Source organism: Python bivittatus, unplaced genomic scaffold (genome assembly GCF_059951505.1).
Source record: "Python bivittatus isolate LINGU-HERP-01145 unplaced genomic scaffold, Pbiv_v1 ctg000660_np1212, whole genome shotgun sequence".
NCBI lineage: Eukaryota > Metazoa > Chordata > Lepidosauria > Squamata > Pythonidae > Python > Python bivittatus.
In genome coordinates this window covers 993,508-1,015,414 of record NW_028277092.1, presented here as the reverse complement: position 1 = coordinate 1,015,414, position 21,907 = coordinate 993,508, and the positions used below count along the sequence as shown (strand labels likewise).

At 46.8% G+C, this 21,907-nt stretch overlaps 1 protein-coding gene across 1 annotated transcript; it reads right to left on the bottom strand.

The window, feature by feature from the left end:
* Positions 1-3,499: 3,499 nt before the first annotated feature.
* On the bottom strand, positions 3,500-20,685 carry LOC103048956 (V-type proton ATPase catalytic subunit A-like). The gene is made up of 15 exons (XM_007438914.3): positions 20,246-20,685; positions 19,735-19,872; positions 17,769-17,897; positions 16,491-16,705; positions 15,440-15,577; positions 14,150-14,301; positions 13,336-13,498; positions 11,505-11,613; positions 8,241-8,363; positions 7,519-7,633; positions 7,121-7,184; positions 6,825-7,028; positions 5,710-5,804; positions 4,988-5,159; positions 3,500-3,797 (listed from the first exon to the last, which is right to left on the bottom strand). Exons 2-15 carry the CDS (start codon positions 19,814-19,816, stop codon positions 3,705-3,707), a joined length of 1,854 nt encoding a protein of 617 aa, XP_007438976.1. The 5' UTR covers positions 19,817-19,872; positions 20,246-20,685; the 3' UTR covers positions 3,500-3,704.
* Between the last annotated feature and the right edge of the window lie 1,222 nt (positions 20,686-21,907).

Below are 21,907 nucleotides of genomic sequence, written 5' to 3'. Positions count from 1 at the left end.
TCCCTCTCTGTAAAAAAAGGCAGTTACGTTTCCTAACCTTTTACCAGGAGAGACTGTGTTTGAACAGTTGGCACAGGGAGGTTGCATGGAACAGGGCACGTGAGGAAAAAATTCATTCAAGTCGCTTCGTAAAATTCGTTCACTACAACATACGTGAAGGGACCTTGTGTATACAAGTTGTATACGTTAAGGAAAGTTGTGAGTACAAAGGACAGCAAGTTTGTGATGGATACTTCAACAAAACAGCTCCCAGGACTTGTACACAGAAATGTCACTGTTCCGAGCATCTCGAGGTCAAAGAGGCTCATGCCGTAAGAAAATGTCCTTATTCACACCAGGGTTTTGCGCTAAAAAAAAGAGTTCACCCATCACTCAGAGGCACAAAGGGGTTTTAGCTTAGAGTGTTGGGGTTTGTAGCACATTTTTTTTATCGATGGCAAGCCTGGTGATGCCAACCTCTTCCGCAGAGCAAAGGGAGACCGACTGGCGCGAAGGAAGCCTTCGTGAGTTCGGTCCGAGCCGAGCCTCGTCCACCTTACCTTTAGCAGTCGGTCACTGGGTCCACCATGATCCGAGACAGAAGCCAGTCAAGTGCTCGGTGCCCCGATGCCTCCGGCCTTCTCTTCCATGCGCTCTTTCCCTTCTCCCCCCGAAGCGGCCATAGGGGGAAAATGCTGAAAAGATGCGACTTTTATAGGGCTCTTTCCCCGGCGCATTGTCTGACAGATGACAAGGCTTACAATAGTGTAGAAACATCTCGCACCCACCGGTTGCCAAGCATCGTCTCTCTGCTCTCAGAGTTTTGCTGATGCAGGACGAGCGGCATTCTGACTTTACAGGAATAAATGGAGCAAGCAAATCCTATGATCCCCGCCTTCTCTCCGTGACCCAACAGAGATCACTGACCGCATTGTTTGGAACAGCAGGTCCCAACCCTGAGCTAGACCGACCGTTCCCCCATGGCCCTCCTATTAAACATGGGGAATACAGTCGTGCTGCTCCTTTGCAGTTCTCCCACCCTGTCTCTGAGTTGCACAGCGGGTTGGAAGGAGAGAAATGCAGAACGAGGATTCATACAGAGACGCTGCAGGTAGCCTCTCTAAGAGGGGAATCGCTCACTGTTCCATCAGGTCAGTCACACCTAAAGGGAAAATGGCACATTCTCGGTGGAAGACGATTAGGAGGAGGAGGAGAAGCCCAATGGCGGATCTCGCGGAGGCACGGCAAGACCCCTCCTCTCTGGGAAGCAAATTAAAGCATTTCTCAAAGCACCAACACCACCACGCCACCAGAATGCTGACTTGGGAACGATCATTTGTTTCGACAGATGGTGGGAAAACTGAGGAGTGGGGAACACTGCAGGAAGGGAGCCATGGCTCTTCAGAAGAGCCACAGAGACCTGGGCCTGGAAGGGGCTTTCGTGAGCCGCATCGCCAGGGGTCTAGCCATCCTATGCATCTGATGGAGGGAGATGCAGCTCAAGAAAACAGGGGCCTTTTGATAAAATTTGCTAGCCTCTGCCTGGGCGTGGATCTGGGAGGAGGGAAAAGAAAGTGAAAAGGCGGCGGGAAGGGGCAGGAAGAACAGCATCCCCACAATCTCTACAGCGGTGCTTTTCAAACTTGGCAGCTTTGAGATGATTCTGCTAATGCAGCTTTACAATAAAGTAGAATTCGCTCATTTCTGTCTGGTCTACCTGGTAAGGCTGACATCAATCTTGCAAGTCTGAAAGTACAAATCTCCCACCGTCTCCTTTACAGAAACTAGGGAGGGTCCCTTCTGAGCCTCTTTCTCCGCCCATTATGCAGCTGCGGGCGATGCCCTCTTATCGGACCGTTCCCTTGGCAGCGTCTCTTTGCCTGTCTCCCAAGGGCTTTCCCACATGCAGTTACACCTCCCTTCCTGGAGTTAGGAGGAAAATATATCGGTGTGAAAAGCACTACCCCACATCTGCATTTCACAGGTTTGGCCTGCAGGACCAGTTAGCCTGGTTGTCTGCACACGCAAGTTCCAGAGCAGCCCGACTGGAAACCCTTTATGGACTTTTTGCTGAAAATGGATAAAAACGAACTGGTGACCTCTGAATTCACTGATCCAAAAGGGCTGTATATGGGAAGAAGGGAATTATGTTAAGTAATTTGGGAGGGCAGAAACAGCATTAATTATGTTTGTAACTACTGCAGAGAAGATCGGAAGTCATTTCTTTAATTTTTCTTTCTTTCTCTTTTCTTGATTTATACCCTAACCTTAACCCTTTTTCTTCTATCTTTCTTTTATACTTTTTTATGTCTTTTTCTCTTTTCTATATTATTTTTTTATTTTTCTGTAGCTTTTAACTTTGTAAAACATTTTCTTCAATAAAAGCTATATATGTATTTAAAAAAACAAGTTCCAGAGCAGACCTACCAGAATCCCTACTGCCTTTCCTCATCCCACCCAGTGGCGAGTTACGATGATGACAGATCTTTCATCTGAGAAACAAAGATCGGTTTCTTTTCTTTTCTTTTTCCAAAACAGCACAGGATTAAGGGCAAGAACATTCACGGTTATTTGAACCCAACTTGGAATCCTGCTGGAATTGCTGTTTCTCTTCCTCCAGGGCTGGAAATCATGTGGTGTTTTTTTTTAATGTTCTGTTCATAGGAATATCAACGGGGTGATATCTCTACGGCTGGAACTTTAAAAAGCACATGGTGTGATTCCTGTTGCTGAAGCAGTAAGCAGTTAAAAAAAATGAAAAAAAACCCCTCTAAAAACTAAAAAAATGGTAGAGAAGACTGCTACAGCTTCGGCAAAGTATGTTTAATTAAATTTATGCTTGACTTGTGTATTATGATTAATTTCCTTCTAGGAGGTGGTTCTTATTAGTAACAAAGAATAATAGGGATGGTAGGATCCTGCTGCTTGCAATTTCATGCTGGCTTAATTAAAGCCTCCGGAGAGCCTTCTGCTGGTCTATCCTCTGGTCGACCTGCATTTGGTTTTACATGGGCTCAGCATTCCCACCCCCGCCCCCACCCCAAAGAAAAGCCGCTGCTCAGGAGAGGGTTCCAGTCTCTCTGGCAGCCACGGTGCAGATGACTACAGGAGCACAGAGCCCAGGTGGCTGGATGGGAGGAGGTGGCCCTCAGCAGATCGTCAGGTCAGCTGAAGTCCAGCAGACCGTGGACCTCCAAAGGCTTCTCCTCCATGAGCCAAAGAACGTCCACCAGAGAGCAAATATACTCCTTTTATGCCAGAAGCTTTAGACGGCCTCAGGCGGCCTCAGCAACAAGCTAGAGACAAGATGGGGGCTGTGTCATATGGACATGTCTTCAACAAATGGTTAGCGGGAGGCTTCTTTGCATCACTTGAGGATGAAGCCTTGGTGGGGCACCGAGCGGCCATTATTACAAACAGGGTGTCGGCTCAGATGGCCTTTCATGCACACCTCCCCTTGTGTGCTCATGCAATTGTGCAAAAGGAAAGGACAACAAACAGTTGAATGATTTATTCAGGATGTGCTAATCCTGGAATTCTGCGTAACTAAAATAAAACAATTTGCCATTAACACTTGTGCTAGCAATGTGCAAACTCCCCAATGATGCGGGAAGTAGTCAACCACCTCCTTAAAGATATAGCCCAGAAAAGAAGCTCTAAACCAGGAGGTTTGAGAAAGAAATCTTTCCCAAAGTCTAACTTTAGTTCACTCAAAGCCTCCACGTTCAGTCCTCCAAGTTACGGAAGGCATTCTGCATCTCTTCATTCAGCTGGATATAGTAAGCTTTTATTTTGGCCTCGCCATCCTTTCCTGGATCCTATGTGGAGAAAGAGAAAGAGGGCTTATGAATGAAAGATAATATTTGCCAGCAGACAAAAACATTTGCCAAAATATTGGATATATACCATACACAAAGGAAAGGAACTTGGATAGTAGTAATAAATAATAGAATCCTAGAGTTGGAAGGGAGGAATGCATGAAGTCCAGTGCCTATTCAGGACAGGAATCCAAATTAAAGTCTGTCGTAACACACCCCACAAAAGGGAACTACGGTCTTTTCGTTAGGAGGTCATCTCCCCTCTATGCCTTGGGTGAAATTTCTTTGGCTCAATAACATTGACCAAGGGGTTGGAAAAAAAACCTGTTTTGCAAGGCCTTACAGTGGTGTTTTTCAACCTTGGCAGCTTGAAGATGGGTGGACTTCAACTCCCAGAATTCCCCAGCCAGCATGGCTGGCTGGGGAATTCTGGGAGTTGAAGTCCACCCATCTTCAAGTTGCCATGGTTGAAAAACAACGCCTTACAGACTCTGGCTTAGCATTTTAGATCAGGCAGGCTGACAAACCAAACCAAAACGTGGTGCAGTTGTTGGGCCCAGCAACATATATGAACACAGCCACTGTATTTTGTTAACCCAGAGGGTTTAGCAAGAACAGAACACACAGAACATACAGCCATACGAAACAAAGGCCCAGGAGGAGAGCCGTCTCTGCCATTGCCCCCGCCCTTTGGAATATTCTCCCCCAAGAGGTACGGCGGGCCCCACCCTCCCGTTTTTCCAGAAAGGACTTAAGACCTGGCTCTGCCAGCTTGCATGGGGCGATAAGAGTTTTAATCAGTCCTGGGGGTGGCTGGCGCCCTGATGTCACTCCTGAGTTATTCGCCAATTCCATCACTCTTGGAATGTATTTATTATTTTTAAGATTGCTTTTATATTGTATTTTAATTGGTTTTATCTCCCTTGCAAACTGCCCAGAGTTGCTTTTCAATGAGATGGGCGGTGATATATAAATAAATAAATAAATAAATCTTGAGAAAAATTCCAGACCTAAATACAGTGATAAATCTATTGAACAATTATATTGGCACAACCTTTGGCCAATACTCTTTTCAGGGTTTGTACATTGTGTAAATCTGGGTTGATATTGACTAATGTGGTTTGATGGGCTTCTGTTGAGACTTGCCCTACTGCTCCTTCCCGCCCTCTGCTTCTCTCCCTCCACCTCACCTGGAACTTCATGGAGCTCAGCTTGTACATGATGTCTCCCAGGTTCTCCCGGATCATGGCCCAGGTGATCTTGTGCTCAGACTGGGCCGTCGACTCCACGGCATGGCGGGCCAGCTCATAAAAGGTGATCATGTTCTGCAGCATTCCCACAGTCTTGTAGAAAGGGCAGAACCTAGGCCAGCAAAGAGCAAACAAACCCCAGCACACTTAGCCACCTGATCATTTGTGGCCAAGCTTTGGGACAGTCACTTTCCAGGTACCATCTTGTACAGCTTTCCCATGAGGAAAAACATCAGATTTTCTCCTGCTCTGTTTTCTTACAGAAAATGGAAAGTGAAGAAAAATCCCAAGAGGGAGGGGGAGATAGACCCCCCAATTTGCCAGAGGACCTAAACAGGAGGAATATTGTATTTAATACAATACAAGAATTAAGTGTTTTTTGGAACGACCACTTGAATTCCATTTTCAGCAGCATGAGAGGAACTGAGCAGGGAGACAACCGTCCTTTCTGAGCTCTGCATGGGAAGTTGATCAAAAAGGTTTGCTCTAAAAAAAATGACAAGCTTCCACACAATTTGTCGCTCGCTGCAGTGGCTGCCCTGGGGTGGCACACAACACAAGGAGGCCCTTGCAGACCCCACGGGGCCCGCTTCGTGAGCCTCCTCGCTGACCTCTGCCCTGTTGCGAAGGATGGTGCTTCTGGGTTGGAGCCCCCAAATTACCTGTCATAGGAGGAGTAGCCGTTTTGCTGCAAAAAGTCATCCTTGATCAGCTTGGCCACCTCCAGAGTGATCTTGTCTGTTTCAGCAAGAGATGCCTGAACAACACAAAATTGGAGTGGGGGTGGAAATAGCACCGGAGGAAAGGGAGGGACGCGAGGACTCGAAAATCAAAGCCTCTGATATTCAAAACCTGCCTGAACTTTTACTTCAGAAATTGAACAAAATCATAAACTAACAAAATGGGCACCGTTAAAAAAAACCTTGGTAGCACCTTTTCTGATTAACACATTTTACTTAAAAGACGTAAGCTTTCGTTGGCGCACTGCTAGCAAAAACACTAGCAGCAAATCTGACAAACGTTTGTGTCTTTTAAGACAACGGGTTAGTCGAAAAAGGTGCTGCCAGACTTCTTCAGACTAACGTGGCTCTCCTCCCACAATCTTTTCAGAACCAGCCCTTGCCTCTTTCTCTTAAAACATCAGCTGGGGCAACAAACCTGCAGGAGTCAGAACAATTCAATGTTCAGTCTCGATTTCAGGCTGAGGCTAAACTGCAAACACTTTGTGGAGGGGTATTTTGGTTGGCCCCAGTGAAATTATTTGGATTTATTTTTCCTTCGGGGACCCGTTTTGGTGAGGGGAGTGAATGGACAGCCCTGTTCGCTCAAGCTGGCAGTGCCAGTGAGCCAAAGGCCTCAGACAGTCCGGTGCAGAGACGCCCGGGCAAGCAGGCGGCTGAGTCAGACTTCAGAATCCAACCCCAAATGATGGGAAGAAGGCAAGTCCGAGAGACCCCACTCAGCTCCACCGCTGCTGGTTTTCCCCATCAGGGAAGAGAAGCTGTTTCTGGACAAGGCAGAAGATGGATAGAAAGGAAAAGGGTAGAAAAAAGAGAAGATCATGTACCGAAGTAATAGGGGAATTATTTACAGACTTCTGTACAGTATTTGCAAAATTGTCAAGAAAAATGCACCTGTCTGGGAATAATATATTACGTTCAAATATACCCAATTTAAAAAATCATAAATGTTCAGTTGACATAGTCTCAGAAACGAGAAACAGGGAGAAATGAAGAAGAATGCCCTGTCCCCTGTTTCTCTCGCTTTTCCTTCCTACCTTTCCAACCAGCTGGACAATCTCAGCCAAATCCTCCTCCTCCTGCAGGATCTCCTTGGCCTTGGTACGCAAGGAGATGAATTCTGGGTAGTCCCTCTCATAATGTTCATCCAACGCTCGCGTGTATTTGCTGTAGCTGATCAACCAGTTCACGGACGGGAAGTGTTTTCGCTGAGCCAGCTTCTTGTCCAGCCCCCAGAAGACCTGGCGTTGGGGCAGAAAGGGAAGTCTGGCACTGCTTGGGTGGCCCAGGGGCGCTGAGGACTCGGCAGCAGTGCGGCAGGAAAGTGACTCACCTGGACAATCCCCAGGGTTGCAGAAGTCACTGGGTCGGAGAAATCCCCGCCAGGAGGGGACACCCTACAAGTCACACACACAGGAAAGTCGGTCAAACACACGGAGCCAGAAGGCAACTACCGCATGTCTGCACGCCTCGGTTCACCCGGTGACTGTTTTCTTCTCCTATTACAGCTGAAGTTTGTTTACTGAATGAAAACTTACCTGTCACCAGCATTCAACGTCTTTATTAGAACGTTGACATATTTAAACATAGCCCATTATTTGCTTGAAAAATAAAGAGATCGCCTGCTAAAAGATGTTTAATGGGTTGGAAAGCCTTCTTGGGAAGCTGCTATTGATGTGGTTTCCTCACAGCCTCGCAGCAGGAGGCAGGAAAGGGAGTCTTACGACTTACGCTCCGACGATGCTGACGCTCCCCTCCCGTTCAGGACTGCCCAGGCACTTGACGCGCCCTGCCCGCTCGTAGAAGGAGGCCAGGCGGGCACCCAAGTAGGCTGGGTACCCACTGTCTGCAAATGAAACGGAGAAGGCCAGTAGGGTTTCTGTCTCTTGCGGCTTGGAAGGGTTTGTGGAAATGGAGAAGGCAATGAATGTGCAAGAAGGGCCATTTTTTCGGATTGTGAAATATTGGAAACAACACGATAGCCACTGGATGTAAGTAGTCTTTATGCTAATTGATTTGTGCAACTTATTTTCATTTTTTAAAAACATTGGTTTTGAATACATTTTGTATTGTCTTATATGTGTTGAGAAGATAATCCCATTACGTTCACTAGGCGTACTCCCTAGGAACTGCTTGAGCTAAGCCTTTTAAAAAATGGACAGATGTTGCAGAATTACAACTCCCAGTATCCCCAGCCAAAATGACCAGCGGTGTGGCAGAATGAGGAGACAGCTCAACTGAGGCTTGGGGATCATAGAATGATAGAGTTGGAAGGGTCTAGACCAGTGTTTCTCAACCTCCTCAACTTTAAGATGGGTGGACTTCAACTCCCAGAATTCCTCAGCCAACATGCTGGCTGAGGCGTTCTGGGAGCTGAAGTCCACCCATCTTAAAGTTGAGGAGGTTGAGAAACACTGGTCTAGAAAGTTAAAGAAATGCTTTAAAAAACCAACCTGCAGGCATTTCAGCCAAACGTCCAGAAATCTCACGAAGGGCTTCAGCCCAGCGGGAGGTGGAATCGGCCATCATGCTAACATGGTATCCCATGTCCCGGAAATACTCTGAGAGGGTGATTCCTGGGGAGAAAAATGGAGGGGAAAAAAAAAAGAGAGAGAGAAAGGACGTTTACAGGAAGGTTTACAAAGCCAATGAAAGAGGTTTTGCTAGTCCCTTCCTACCTTTGTATTCTGTGATTTTATCAAAAGAGACAAGCTATGTGCAAATACTGGAAAGGAGGACAATCTTCTGCAGTTGTAACATTAGCCATCTTAGATAGCAGCATCTTGGCTGATCTCAAAAAAGCTAAAGAGGATCAGACCTGCTTAGTACGTGGATGGGAGGTCACCTGAAAATTTCAGAGCTACAGAGTAGATCCGGAAGTTGAAAAAACATCCAGGAAGAAGGCCATGGCAGACTTCTTCCGTCCTGTTCCAGGAAAACAACACGGATGTGTCTATGACATTCCTGGGAGTTGAGCTTGGCTGGAGATTTTTCCCCCCTGCTTATATATTGGGTACCTTCATTTGCTGATTCCAGATCTTTGCCTGTTCACTGGTGGATGAGGGCCGTTTTTTGATATCAGAAAGGCAGGATAAATCATCATCATAGTCATTGTCATCAACATCTCTCCATTCCACTCCTATCTATATTCCTCTATCAACATTCTTCCCTTATTCATCTTTTTTCCTAAACATAAAATGACTCAAAATACCTTTAGCCAGACCTTATAAGGTAGGGTTTTTCTCCCAACGTCTTGAACATTTTGAATGAACCCGGGGATATTCAAACGCAACTCAGTAACACTCAAAATAGAGATTGAACAAGGATGATCTCTTGACTGGGTTCACAAAGCATATAAAACAATCTCGCCATATGCCTTACCCCTGGGTCAGGGAGGCCAAACTGTTGGTCTCAGGTTGCTGCTGGGGGTAAATACAAGGTTTGTTCACAGTGAGACCACTTCATCCATGACTTGGGGATGGGCTAGCAAGTGGATCTGGTGTGTATTACCAAAACACAGATGGACTCCCTCAGAGATTTGTCCTCCCAGATTTTGGGCCCCACAGCAGCTGCAGTGCTAAGATCAGGTGGTGGTAGCAATGATCTTGAGAGACAGCTTGGCTACGACCAAAAGTCCAGCTCCTGTGCTAATTGTCAATGCCTGCTTTGAAGTGGGTTGTGGGAACAAGCTTGGAATCCCACTTGTCTAACTGGTTGTCCTGCTGCCTGGAAGGGTTCCTTCTGCAGCTCCTAGATATCATTGCCTGGCTGGTATTGGGGGACTTCAACCTCCATGCTCAGTGTGTGTGTGTGTGTGTGTGTGTGTGTGTGGAATTCTGAGAAATCTCAGACCTCCTTGGCACTCATAAACTCTGTCCTGATGCACACAGACAGGCATATCTTGACCTAGTCTTTGCCTCAGAACAGTTGATATACGATCTAAAGATGGAGGACATCTAAAGATGGGGACATGACTCCTTTCCAGGTCCAGATGAGACTCGTTGCCTCCCAGGACCTCCATGGGTACTGAGCTAATTAAAGTGGTCTGCTCTAGATGCCTAACGGATCCTGATGGATTCCAGCAGGCACTTGGTGATTTTTCCAGGAATTGGCAGGCAATTCTGCTGGCATGTGGGAGATGGGAGGTGACAAGAGCACTTGATGCTATTGCCACCAGGCAGTTTTTTTCTGTTCACTGATACCGGAATGTTTCTCCTTCTACTGAGGAGCTCTGGGAAATGAAGCGAGAGAAGAATTGCCTGGAGTGCTGGTGGACAAACACAAAAAGTGGACTTTGCTGAGCAAGAATACGCACTCGTGTTTTCTGCCTACACCAAGGGCAGTAAAGCATCGGTACTTTTCCGTGCTTACTGCATCAGTTGACTGTCACTTAGCAGCACTGTTTCCAGTAGCCTATTCCTGCTGAAAAACGATAGGCAGGAAGATTGTGCTGCTGTGATATGTCTGCAGAAGTTACTCCGATTTACCACTTAGCATGGGCAGAGTCTGAAGTGATGGCTGACATGGCATCTTGTAATATGATCTGACCTGGGATTTGTTTTGGCCTGTAGACGCCGCCAAAGTCTACAAAGCTTATAGGGTGCCTGTGGCTGGGTTCCATGTCCTCCTGGCTCCTTTGGGTGAGATGGGGAAGTGACTGGCTGAATCTGAGAAGTTGTCGATGCCTTCTTGGACCAGAACATCATGCTGGACCCATTGAATGAAGAAATGGTACAGCCCCTCCCGCACAGGCCTTCCCTGCAGCTGGCTATATTTGAACCACTAGAGTTTGGTCCCTAGCCATCCTTCTTCAGGGAAGACTCTTGGGAAGGTGATGGGACTTCAGTTACTAAGTGCCCTAGAGATGGCGGATTACCGTGGCCGCCAGTCAGGGCTCAGGTCTGGACGTGGAAACAGAAAAGGCATTGGTCACTCTGGTGAATTAAATTCTTCGAGACTTTGAGGAGGAGATCGCACCCTCTGGGCCCTATTTAATTTCTCCCATAACTCTTGTTGACTGCCTGCAGAGCCTAGGGGCAGAGAACTGCAGCGGTCCTGCTCTTTCCTAAGCAGGCATCATCAGTAAGTGGGAATTCCACCCAGCAGTTTTGAAGTATGGCATGGGAGCCAGGAGAAAGTGTGCCCCCTGCCCGCTACACAGGAAGCTAATGGTTGCTGACTAGAAGTAGTTCCCCCTGGGTTGGCAGAAGAAGATGGCTCTTTGGGTACTATGAATGAAACAGCAAGTTGTGTTTTAATGTGAAAGTGTAGATATTTTTCAGCGTAATATAAAAACTAACTGTGTTACTCCTACAGTCCGACAAACACTTGTCCCACAGTGGCAAGGCTGAATAAATATAACTAGGACTGAGCTGCTAACTTGCAAGCGCTGTTCCTTCCTGGCAATTGGCTGCAGTCCTGGGCTGAATCGTGCAGTGGCTGCATTCACACAACACAGCAGACTAGCTGGTGGCTCAAGATGCTGCGGAATTCAGGTTCTGTCTTAACAGGTTGCGGACGCAGCAATTGTGCTTCCTTCATCCGGCTTTAGGGTTTAGCAGTGGGGCATCTGTGGGGTACCACTGTTTGATCCAAAGAGGATTTTAGCAAAAATAGTGGAATGTTTAATCAATTTAATTTTTAACTTAAAAAATGCTTCTGAAGCCCTTCCCCGTGGCTGTGGCTCTCAGGTGGTGGCGTGAAAAAAATGGCCTCACCTGTGTAGATGGAGGCTTCCCGAGCGGCCACCGGCATGTTGGAAGTGTTGGCCACCAGAGAGGTCCGCTTCATGATGGTCTCCGTCTTTCCATCCACTTCCATGGTGAGCTAGGAGAATGGAGAGCAAACGAAGTGGGAAATGGAGGGAGGGGAGGCTTGGGGGGCTACGGTCAAAGGAAGTCCTGAGGAGGAACCACGGCTTACAGGCGGCCCCCAAAAGGTCCCAGTTTCAAACAGAGGCAATAAACCCGAACAGCCTTCTTCCCACAGGTCCCCCCAGGCGCATCCGACTGATCACCCACAGATAAGGGGAGCTTAGTCTAGCACACCCGAAGGATGGCACCTTGCTCAAGGGCAGATGAGGTAGCGAAGGGCTTTCAGAAACGGCTGTTCTGGGATCTGGTGTGGACCTGACCATGCTGGATAACTTTTGTCCTGTCTCCCATTTTTTTAAACTTTTACTTTTACTTTTACTTTTACTTTTACCTTTACTTTACTTTACTTTACTTATTCATTTATTCAGTTTTGTTATAGCCACCCAACTCCAATGGATTCTGGGTGGCGTACAAAACCAAAAAAATCCATAAAAACAGATCAAACATAAAACCCCACTGACAGCCTGGTCTAAAACGATCTTAACAGCAACACAAATCAAACGAAACAGCCCCCCCTTCAAAAAATACAAGTAATGCATCAGCCCCAGGTCTGGGACCGAAGCCAGGTTTTAAGAGCTTTCTGGAACCCCAGGAGGGAGGGCGCCGTCCGTATCTCAGGGGGGATGCTGTTCCAGAGGGTGGGGGCTGTGAAGGAGAAGACACGCTTCCTTGGTCCCACAAGGTGACCACATTTAATAGAGGGGCCCCGGAGCACACCCACACTGCAGGAAGAAATGACTGGAGACAAGCGGTCCCTCAGATATCGGGGCTCTCTGCCACGCAAGGCTTTATAGGCAATAACCAGCACTTGAACTGCGCTTGGAAGCTGACCACCAATGCAGGTTGTGTGGCATACCGAAAGGTGCCCATTACTGCTTGTGCCACTGCGGTAATTGGTTGGGGCACTGGGGGTTGTTATTTCCTTTTTGATACGATCGTTTTCTTGTTCTGATGGATTTTATTATAGTTTTGTGGGCCACCCAGAGTTGGAATGCATAAGACGGGCAGCCATGCAAGTCTTTCAAATAAAAAATGTAACAATCAGCAAATAATAAATCTTCTGGCATCCTTGGGCTGCTGCTCGAGTCGGGCAGTCCCCTGACTTATGGCAGCCTTGCTGACCCTGACTTCTTACCCCAGCCCACCTGCCTGGGGTGGCAAAGAACTAGCAGCTATTGAGACCTGACATTTCTAGCAATGCCACAGGCACAATCTAAGAATTGAAAATGGCAGCTGTCCCGCATCAAAGGTATGTTCCCACCACAAGGGACTGAGCACAGTGTGCTCAAGAAGAGGTTATCAAGGGCACACAGGCAGGATATTCTGGAAAAGCATCATCATCACCATCATCTAAATTTTTATACTGCCCACCTCCCAACTCTGGGAAGTTCACAAGTAAAAATTGGGATCATGACATTCTGACCTCAAAATACTTTGTGTATTTATATTAAAGACTAAAAAAAAAATTATTCCATGTGATTTTGTAAGCAGATCTACAAGAACTTAGAAGAGAGCAGAACTGTCCTCCTTTGAAGTCTCGACCTTTCCTTTCAGCCAGTTTTCCTCTTTCCTGCACCGTTTTCATAAAGGAAAATGGGATCCTAAAGACCTTTGTGCCCAGATGAAGAAACAACAGTGGTTTCCCCAGCCCAGCTCGTGTCCCTGCCACCCTCACCTCAGGAAAGTCCCTGAGCACCTCCGACATCTCGTTCCCACGCTCTCCACAGCCGACGTAGATGATGACGTCGCTGTTGGAGTACTTGGAGAGAGACTGGGAAATGACGGTCTTGCCACAGCCGAAGGCACCTGGGATGGCCGTGGTCCCACCCTGGACACACCTGGAAGAGGAGGGCAGAAGGAAGAGATGAGGGGGTCTGACGAGACCCTCAGACGAGTTTTAGCCAAGGGGATGAGAGAAGGGCTGTATTCATGCAACCACTTAACCATAAATCAGCAACCACCACCTTGGACAAACCAGGCCAGTGTGGTAGTGTCTGCTGCAGTGTGTCATGCAACACCCCCCCAGATTAGATTAATTGCATAAACCATGGTTAACTGAACCGGGGGGAAGCTGGCCCCTCTGAGAAAGTGGCTGGATTTCTAAGTACTTCCTATTGTACTAGAAGCATCCAATTCTCTCTCAAATTTGTTTCCTTCCTAAGCTGTAAAATAACACCTGCTGTAAAAATGAATGAACGGAGGGTGGCAATTCAAAACTAAACAGCTCACGTGAAAGTGAGCGTTAAGTTCGAATCCCTGTCTTACCGTTAACTGCCCAGTGAAAAACTGGATCTACCCAAGAGAATGGAGTCGGCTCTGTTTTTAAGGTGCTGATATAACTTTAGAAGCCCTTGCAAATTTGGCAATAATGGTTCAAATCTGAGTCATCCCTGGCTGAAGCCATGTCAGAAAAAGGACCCCGAAGAGGCAACTCTTCTGAAAGCAGCAACCGTCACTTTCTTACAACGTGTTCGGAAATGGTGGCTTACGGGAACAGAGCATCCAGGACCCTCTGGCCAGTCAGCAGCGGATGATTGGCTGGGAGTTTCTCCGACACGGGACGGATCTGCCGGACAGGCCACACTTGCATCATGGTCAGTTTCTCCTTCACGCCCTCAAAGTCGAGCTCCAACACCACGTCCTTTGGGGAGGAAGACCCAGATGAAGAGGACGAGGGCTTATGAGGAGGAAGTGATTCCCAAGGGTTAAAATCTTTTCTTGGCCCAACTCCCCAAGGGCACAGGTTGGCAGCTGAGGTCCCATATGCATGCAAAATCCACTTGCAAGTAACCAGGGTACTTGCCTTGACTGATTCTGTCTTGACTGATTTGGGCAGTGTTTCTCAACCTTGGCAGCTTGAAGATATGTGGACTTCAACTCCCAGAATTCCCCAGCCAGCATGGCTGGCTGGGGAATTCTGGGAGTTGAAGTCCGCACCTCTTCAAGTTGCCACGGTTGAGAAACACTGTATTAGGGTCTTGCACCTGGCAATTGTACTTTCAAGGAAGCTTCTGGCCTCCCACGGACCATCTTAGGAGACAAAGCTACAACCCAGGGCTTTGGAAACTTGCTCTCCAAGAAAAAAGACAAAAAACTGTGGTGAAGAGCCATCTCATCTGTTGGATTTGGGAAATGGCTGTTTTTCACGGCACCCATTTCATTTAAGAACCTCTCTGACAGGCTCAGTAGAAAAGGCATCAAAGGTAATGGCAGAAAATGATAAACTGACTTGTTTATTAAAAGAAAATTCAAATAATTATTACCTTAAAGAATGGAAACCATTGATGGACTATTTGCAAAATGCAGGCAGGGCGAAGCTTACATGGGGATTTGAAGATTAGATTATAAATGTAATGGGATGTTTTGACAAAGAATTATTCCTACTTAATGCATTAAAAACTAGCAGTTATGACACTCTTATTATTCTTAAGACCAGAGATAGATTGGAAGCTATCTATTTTTCATGTCTTTTTCCTTTTTCTTTTACTTTATCTCACTTTTCCTTTTCCTTTTCTTTATAATTTGTATTTTCAATTTTCTTTTTCAGTTCTAACTTTTAACTTTGTAATCTTAAAATCTCAATAAAATACTATAAAAGAAAGAAAGAAAAGGCAATCAAAGGTTATTGTTCTCCCAGGTGTATTGGTGAAATCAATTCCTTCTTGCTTTACGTTCATATTGCTTGATATGACCACCCCCAAAGGGCCCTGTTTGCTGGCAACCCGGATCTCCTTCCTTTCCATCCTGGGCTGAATGACCACTCTGCAGAGTGGTCTTACCGAAATGTCGTAGTTCCCAGCTGGAGCAACATGGGTCACAGTGCCATGGCATCGGGGTGGCACCATTATCATATGCTTGATGAGGGAATTTTCATGTACCACCCCATAAATATCTCCTCCAGTTAAGTGGCTCCCAACCTAAAAAGAAAAGGAAGGGAAGAAAAAACACCATCTCAGACAGGTGTGTTTTAAGAGCCACACAAATACCAAAAGGCCCCATTGCTTGAAATAGCCGCACAGTCCGGAATCCCGAGTCTCTGTTTTCATATTCTTTTTAAGAAAACGTTTTAACGCCAATGGGTTTTAACTGTGCAGGGAATATCTACTGAAATCAATAATGCTACTGTAACCAAACGCCCTGTAGGAACCCTGCACACCAAGGGGATTCAAAGCCTACTTAATTTTCATCTTTATTAATTTATTTAAAGTTTCTAGCTGTTTGTCTGTGGGATATAAAGAAGACGTAACAGGGTTTGGTATCAGTTTACTTGACAAAGAACTAAGTTTGCAGTGTTCCAGCCAACAATAAGTAATCTCATTTCCCTTTCAATAAATCTGATTAAAGAAAACTTGCTCTTTCGATTGTAAGCAGCTGCTAAGACTTGGCTTTCATCCTGACACATTGACTTGAGCACCCGCTTTATCCCTTAAGTTCATGATTTCTGGATCCTCTAAACCAGTGTCGTCCAAACCTGGCCACTTTAAGATGAGTGGACTTCAACTCCCAGAATTCCCCAGCCAGCATTCCCCAGAATTCTGGGAGTTGAAGTCCACTCATCTTAAAGTGGCCAGGTTTGGACAACACTGCTCTAAACACTTGTTGATGCACTGGAGAAGGGGCTACCCATTTTTCCATTAATGGAAGAACGTGCAGATGTTCTGCGTTGGTCACCTTTTGCAAACTGCCATCCTCTTTCCCAGGCTGAGTTATGGACTGGCTTCAGCAGGTAGCTTTCCCAGAGGTAGATCTGAGGCAAATCTCTCCAGGTAGAGTCCACAGGGATAGAGCCCCCCAACATAACCCTTCTGTGCATGGCTGTTGGGCTCTTACCCGAATGTTGGAGCTTGGCTTGAAATCCCACTTCAGGTCCCGGGATAAAGCTGAGATGTTGATCCCCCGGGGAATATAGATGCTCTTGGTGAGCTCTGTGATGTCCTTCAGAGGACGCTGGATCCCGTCAAAGATGGAGCCCATAATCCCAGGCCCAAGAGCCACTGAGAGAGGCTTCCCGGTTCGCAACACAGGATCCCCCACACAAACTCCCGCTGCAGGAACAGCTCAGGGAAAAGACAGGAAAAAGAGGGGTACACAGCCGGGAAAAGGTAGAGAAGGATGGTGTGGCCTCTGGCAGGGAAATGGGACATTTTGGGGTGGGGGAGGTGGGATTAAATCCTGGCTACCGAGATTGTCTTGCCAAGCAAGAGCAGAAACCTGAGGTGCGTTAGGGTTTCCACGTTCTTGCATCTGGCCTGTGACAAATGAGCTCTTTCGGCTTTGCAAGTCTCACTAGGAGTTGAACTAGATAATTTTAAATTCTGAGCACAGGAGTCCCATTCTGAATAGTCATGATGTCAGTTTAATATTAAGCTTAAATTTAAATTGGGGGCAGGGGTTCCTGTGCATTCTGCTGAGTGGGCTCTGGAACTCTGCCCCAAGTTTCCTTCTGATAGCGCCGTGGGGCCACATAATTGCCCACCTTTCAAATGCTATTTTCTTAAAAAATAAAACCAGAGCCTCTCAAACAGATTTGAGTCTGCTTATTTATCCATACTTCTCTACTAGACTTCAATTTTAAGATGTATTTAACAACCTTAAAGCATGTAATGGGAAGATAAAACATGGAACACGAATGATCCATGTGATTTGAATTTAAAATGGGGTCCTAAAAATATTCTTAAGTGAGGTCAGAAGAAATTGGAGATTAAAAGATGGAGAAAGCCAAGGCTTTCTGCTTGGTGCAGAAGAGTCAGTCAAGAAGGTGCTTCACCCAGGAAGGCTTTGCACAGGCAACAGACATTGGCTGCAGTCAGCCATCCAGACCTGACTACAAGCCTGAGGATTCCCAGCCACAACACAGCCATGTGGGCTGGGATTCCAGAAACAGTAATTCTGGCAGATCAGGAGAGTGTGGGTTCCTTCAGAAGCTGCTCTGCCACTGAGACTTTCTGCAACAAGGACCATCCAGGACTTGAAGCAATTGGAGAGATGAGGGCTGGGGGACAGGTCCCTGGGCTAGCTAACAGGAGCAGCTACTGCAAGAAAGCTTGACCACAGAAATGAACAGTTAGCAAAGTCGACGAGAAAAACAAGGCTGTCCCAGAAGGATACAGGTCTCCTCGTACACTTGGATGGTGGCCAAATCACCCTCCAGACGGATTATCTCACCCACCAGCTCAAAGTGGCCAACGCGGACCAGCTCGTACATAGCCGCTCCCGCCATCTTGCAGGCAATCACCACTGTGGGAAGGTTAAAAAAAAAAAACGTGTCTCACAGTGGGCTTTTTTCAGAGAAAAGGGGTGCTGCTTTCTCCCTGCCTCTTGAATAACCTGCAGAACACAAATCCCTCCATGGGAGGCAGAATAATCTCACCCAACATCTAACATGGATATCCCCACTTAGCCTGCACCTTGGCCAGGCTGGCCTCCAGCTGCATTCCAGCGTCTGAAACCCAGCAATGAACTTGGAAGTAGCTCTGAGAAATATTGACTATCCCAACTGTGCTTGAGAAGTTGTGCCAAAGACCTGGCCTCCAACAGTTTAAGGGTCCAGGTAACGTAGCAACATCCTGAATTTTCTTTTTCTAAAAAAGCTGCATAAAGAATCTCAGCCCTCTCTTGTGGACCTTCTGAGCCACGTAGGTTGTGCAAGCATTCCTGGAATCAGAAAACATGATCCTTTTTCTATAGAATCTCCCTTTGTCCAGCAGGATTTATATCTCACCTTGATTTCTACAAAAGCTCAAGGTGTCTTAACATAACACTCTTTCCTTCCATTTTTCCCCACAACAACCCTGTCAGGTAACTTGGCTGAGAAAGAATGACTGGTCTGGATCTTGTATTGTACTTTTCTTACAATACAATACTATACTAGTATAGTACCTTGAACTTTAGATAGAACTTGATCTCTGTAACGTGGGGGTTGGCAACACTGCACCCAAAGCTGCCAGGGAGCCCCCAGTGCCACTAGATGGCACTCAAGGGCCCCTGTTGTTATTTTTAAAATAAAAATTAAGAAAAGCCAGAAGTCTCATTGGGAAAGCTAAATCCTGCAAGGTCTCCATATGAAATGTGCACTCTTTTCAATTTAAAAATACTAGTAAAATTTTTTTTGGGGGGAGCAGCCTAGCATTATGTAAAATTGCCCGCTGCTTACATTTTTTTAATTGCACCTTGCTGTGAACTTCTTGAAAAAGGATAGCAGAGCAAACATTTGGACCAGGTCTGTGGCTGAGTACTAGAAACACTTCCCTCCCCATGCCATGGTTCTCATTAAGCACACCAGCTAATTACTTTAAAATGGTAAATACCCAAAGAGCAAAGGTGTGAAGAATCGAATCATGACGACTTTGTCCTTAGCAGGAACAAACAGGATGACCTAATGTGTTACATTAATCTACCGGTTATGGTTTATGAGCCATAGCTTATGGCTTAGTGTGTTAGGTGAAATCTAGGCAGTTGCCATTTAATCAACGGATTATGATTAAGCAAACCACAGTTTAGTACTGGGTCCTCCAAAAATCCCTCCTTCCGTACTATATATGCAATCAGGTTCTAATCATAGGATTTCCTGTAGTAGTTACATAGAAAATCCATAGGATTTTCTGCTTGCAGCAGGTCCAACAGACTTTTACCCCCAGCAAAAAAACCCTAATATACCCGTCCTGGGAACTGCATTAGGAAAACCTCTGAGAAAATTTCAGCTTGCAGATAGGACGTTATAACTCCTATCAGTGATCACATTAAACAGCCTAACTGCAATCTTTATGAGAATGTAGTTGAAGGTCAGTTTAACTCAGAGACCAACTGCAGTGTTGGATAAGGATAAGATATGCAGATGAAATAAGCATGTAACATAAATTCCTGATTCCCCGTTTTTCTCTGCAGACCAGTGTTTCTCAACCTTGGCGGCCTGAAGATGTGTGGACTTCAACTCCCAGAATTCCCCAGCCAGCACAGCTGGCTGGGGAATTCTGGGAGTTGAAGTCCACACATCTTCAGGCTGCCAAGGTTGAGAAACACTGCTGCAGACAGTTAAAAGGGGTGTTTTAACTTCTTCAGTCTTCAGACAACCTACCAGGCCCAGAGACACCATGGACGAATCCCAATTCACTCTCCTTTTCGGCATCCCCAATCTTGGGAAGCTTGGAGAATTCCATGGCTCCAGCAGGTAAATTAAGGCAGCCAGATCCTGATTCTACCGTGACCGCAAGCTCTGTATCAAACAGGGAGGAAAACAACCAAAACGAGACATGAAATAAGGACATAGAAACCCACCCACCCATCTTTGAACATGACGTGCAGAAGGGGCTACTGTAAACTCCCCTGAAGGACCCGTAGCTGGTGATTCGGGTTGCCAGCTTTTGGAGTAGAGAAAGCTTCTTGACCTTGAAGAAAACCTGCCTGCCTGGATGGATGGATGGAGAGGAAGTCCTGGAGGGGAGAGGGCTGGAGAAGGTGCACCAACCTGGCTTATGCACCATCCTGAGCCTCGTCAGCGCAGTAAAAAATGGAATTATATGAAATAATAGCCATTAACATTGGATGTTCCCCCAGCCCCATTTTTCCTTAGGTCAAGCTCGTCTTACCATTGGGAAGGCGGAAGCTCTTCTGGGAGTTGGCACGACCACCTCTGTGTGCCCTTGCCTTTCCTTCTGCAGGCAGGTGAGGAGAGGTGGTTGCTCTGTCTTCTGCAAGGAGCAAAGGGGATCTGGCTGAGGAGTAAACTTGCAGGTGGAAAACAGCTGCCTTCCCCTCGAAGCTCGTTCTGACCTGAGTGGGCAACAAGGATCTGGAAGTGGCTGGAGGACGCTGGAAGAGAAAGTCACAGCAAAGCTTTCATGCCCACAGCAAACCACTCCCTGTGTGTGTAGTGTCAACAGCCTGGCCTCCTAGCACATACTTCAGGGCAGCAGAACCCTTGACTTTCAAGTCTCCCCCATTCAGAGAACCTTTTCCCGAAGCCATAACTTTGTGCGAGAAAAACGCCATTTCAGCCTACAGGTCTTTCAAGGAAGTGAAAGGCTCAAATTGCACGGCACACCGGCTGATTCGGCCAGCTTGCTGAACCTGGTTAAAGAATTCACTCATTTTTGGGGCTTGCACAAGATCCTGAACTGTACTCTAATAAACCAGCTGGATTTGCACAACACTGTTAAGGTGCACACATGAGAATCTGGTGAAGGTTAATCCTAACCAGGCTCAGCAGGTGGGACAAGACATCCCCAAAGTCTTCAACTGGCCTGGCTATGTTGCGGGATCCGAGAGTTGGAAAAGGCCATCGAGCCCAGGCGGGAACCCAAATTCCAGGGGGCTGATAGATGGCCTCTGCTTGGACCCTCCCCACGCAGGGGGCTCTGGATAACTTTCTGGAAAATGGTTGCATCGACGCAGCCACTGAATCACCAACCCTAATTTGGCCTAGTGAGTTGGGCGAACGTGGCTAACGCATGGTTCGGTGGGTCTTCTGAACTCAGAAAAGTGGGCGATGTTGTAAATCCTGGTGAGGAGGCTGCGGGTGCTAACTGAGGAGAAAATTAGTGCAAGGAGAGCAGCAATCTCATTTAAAAGAAACCCTGAAGGAGCAATTCAGCCAGATGCAGCCTTTCCCTCTATCCCAGTGTTGTCCAAACTTGGCCACTTTAAGATGAGTGGACTTCAACAGCCAGCTGGGGAATTCTGGGAGTTGAAGTCCACTCATCTTAAAGTGGCCAAGTTTGGACAACATGGCTCTATCCTAAGGCAGGAGAGCGTCAAACGTGGCAGATGTCTTCTCTTCAAGGCGACTCTGAAGCCTCCACTCTCTATGGAGCGGCCCTGCAGCAAACAGAAATCCAGTTCCTCCCAGGTTACACACGGGAATTATTTTTTTTGTTGTTCAGCTGGCATCTGTCACGAAGCCATTTTAGCCACAGGACAGAAGAAAGAAGCGGGCGTCTGCGCCTTACATACTAGTGCATTCGCCTCTTTTCTAAAAGCGTGGCAAAGGAGCAAATTAGGAATCGATTTGGGTACAAGACAGGGCAGAAATGGGATCGTCGGTTTGCAGCGGCACAGAGTTTTATTGGCGTTTCGCCCTCCAGAAGAGACAAACGGAGGAAGGGCTCGCCCGGTGTTATGGCACCTTTACTGCTTATTTAGTGTAAATCCACCAAGAGGGTGATGCTAAAACCCCTCGGTCCGCGAGGAACAGCCTCTCGCTTGCGCTCTGCTTCCTGTAAGGCAGTGTTGTCCAAACTTGGCCTCTTTAA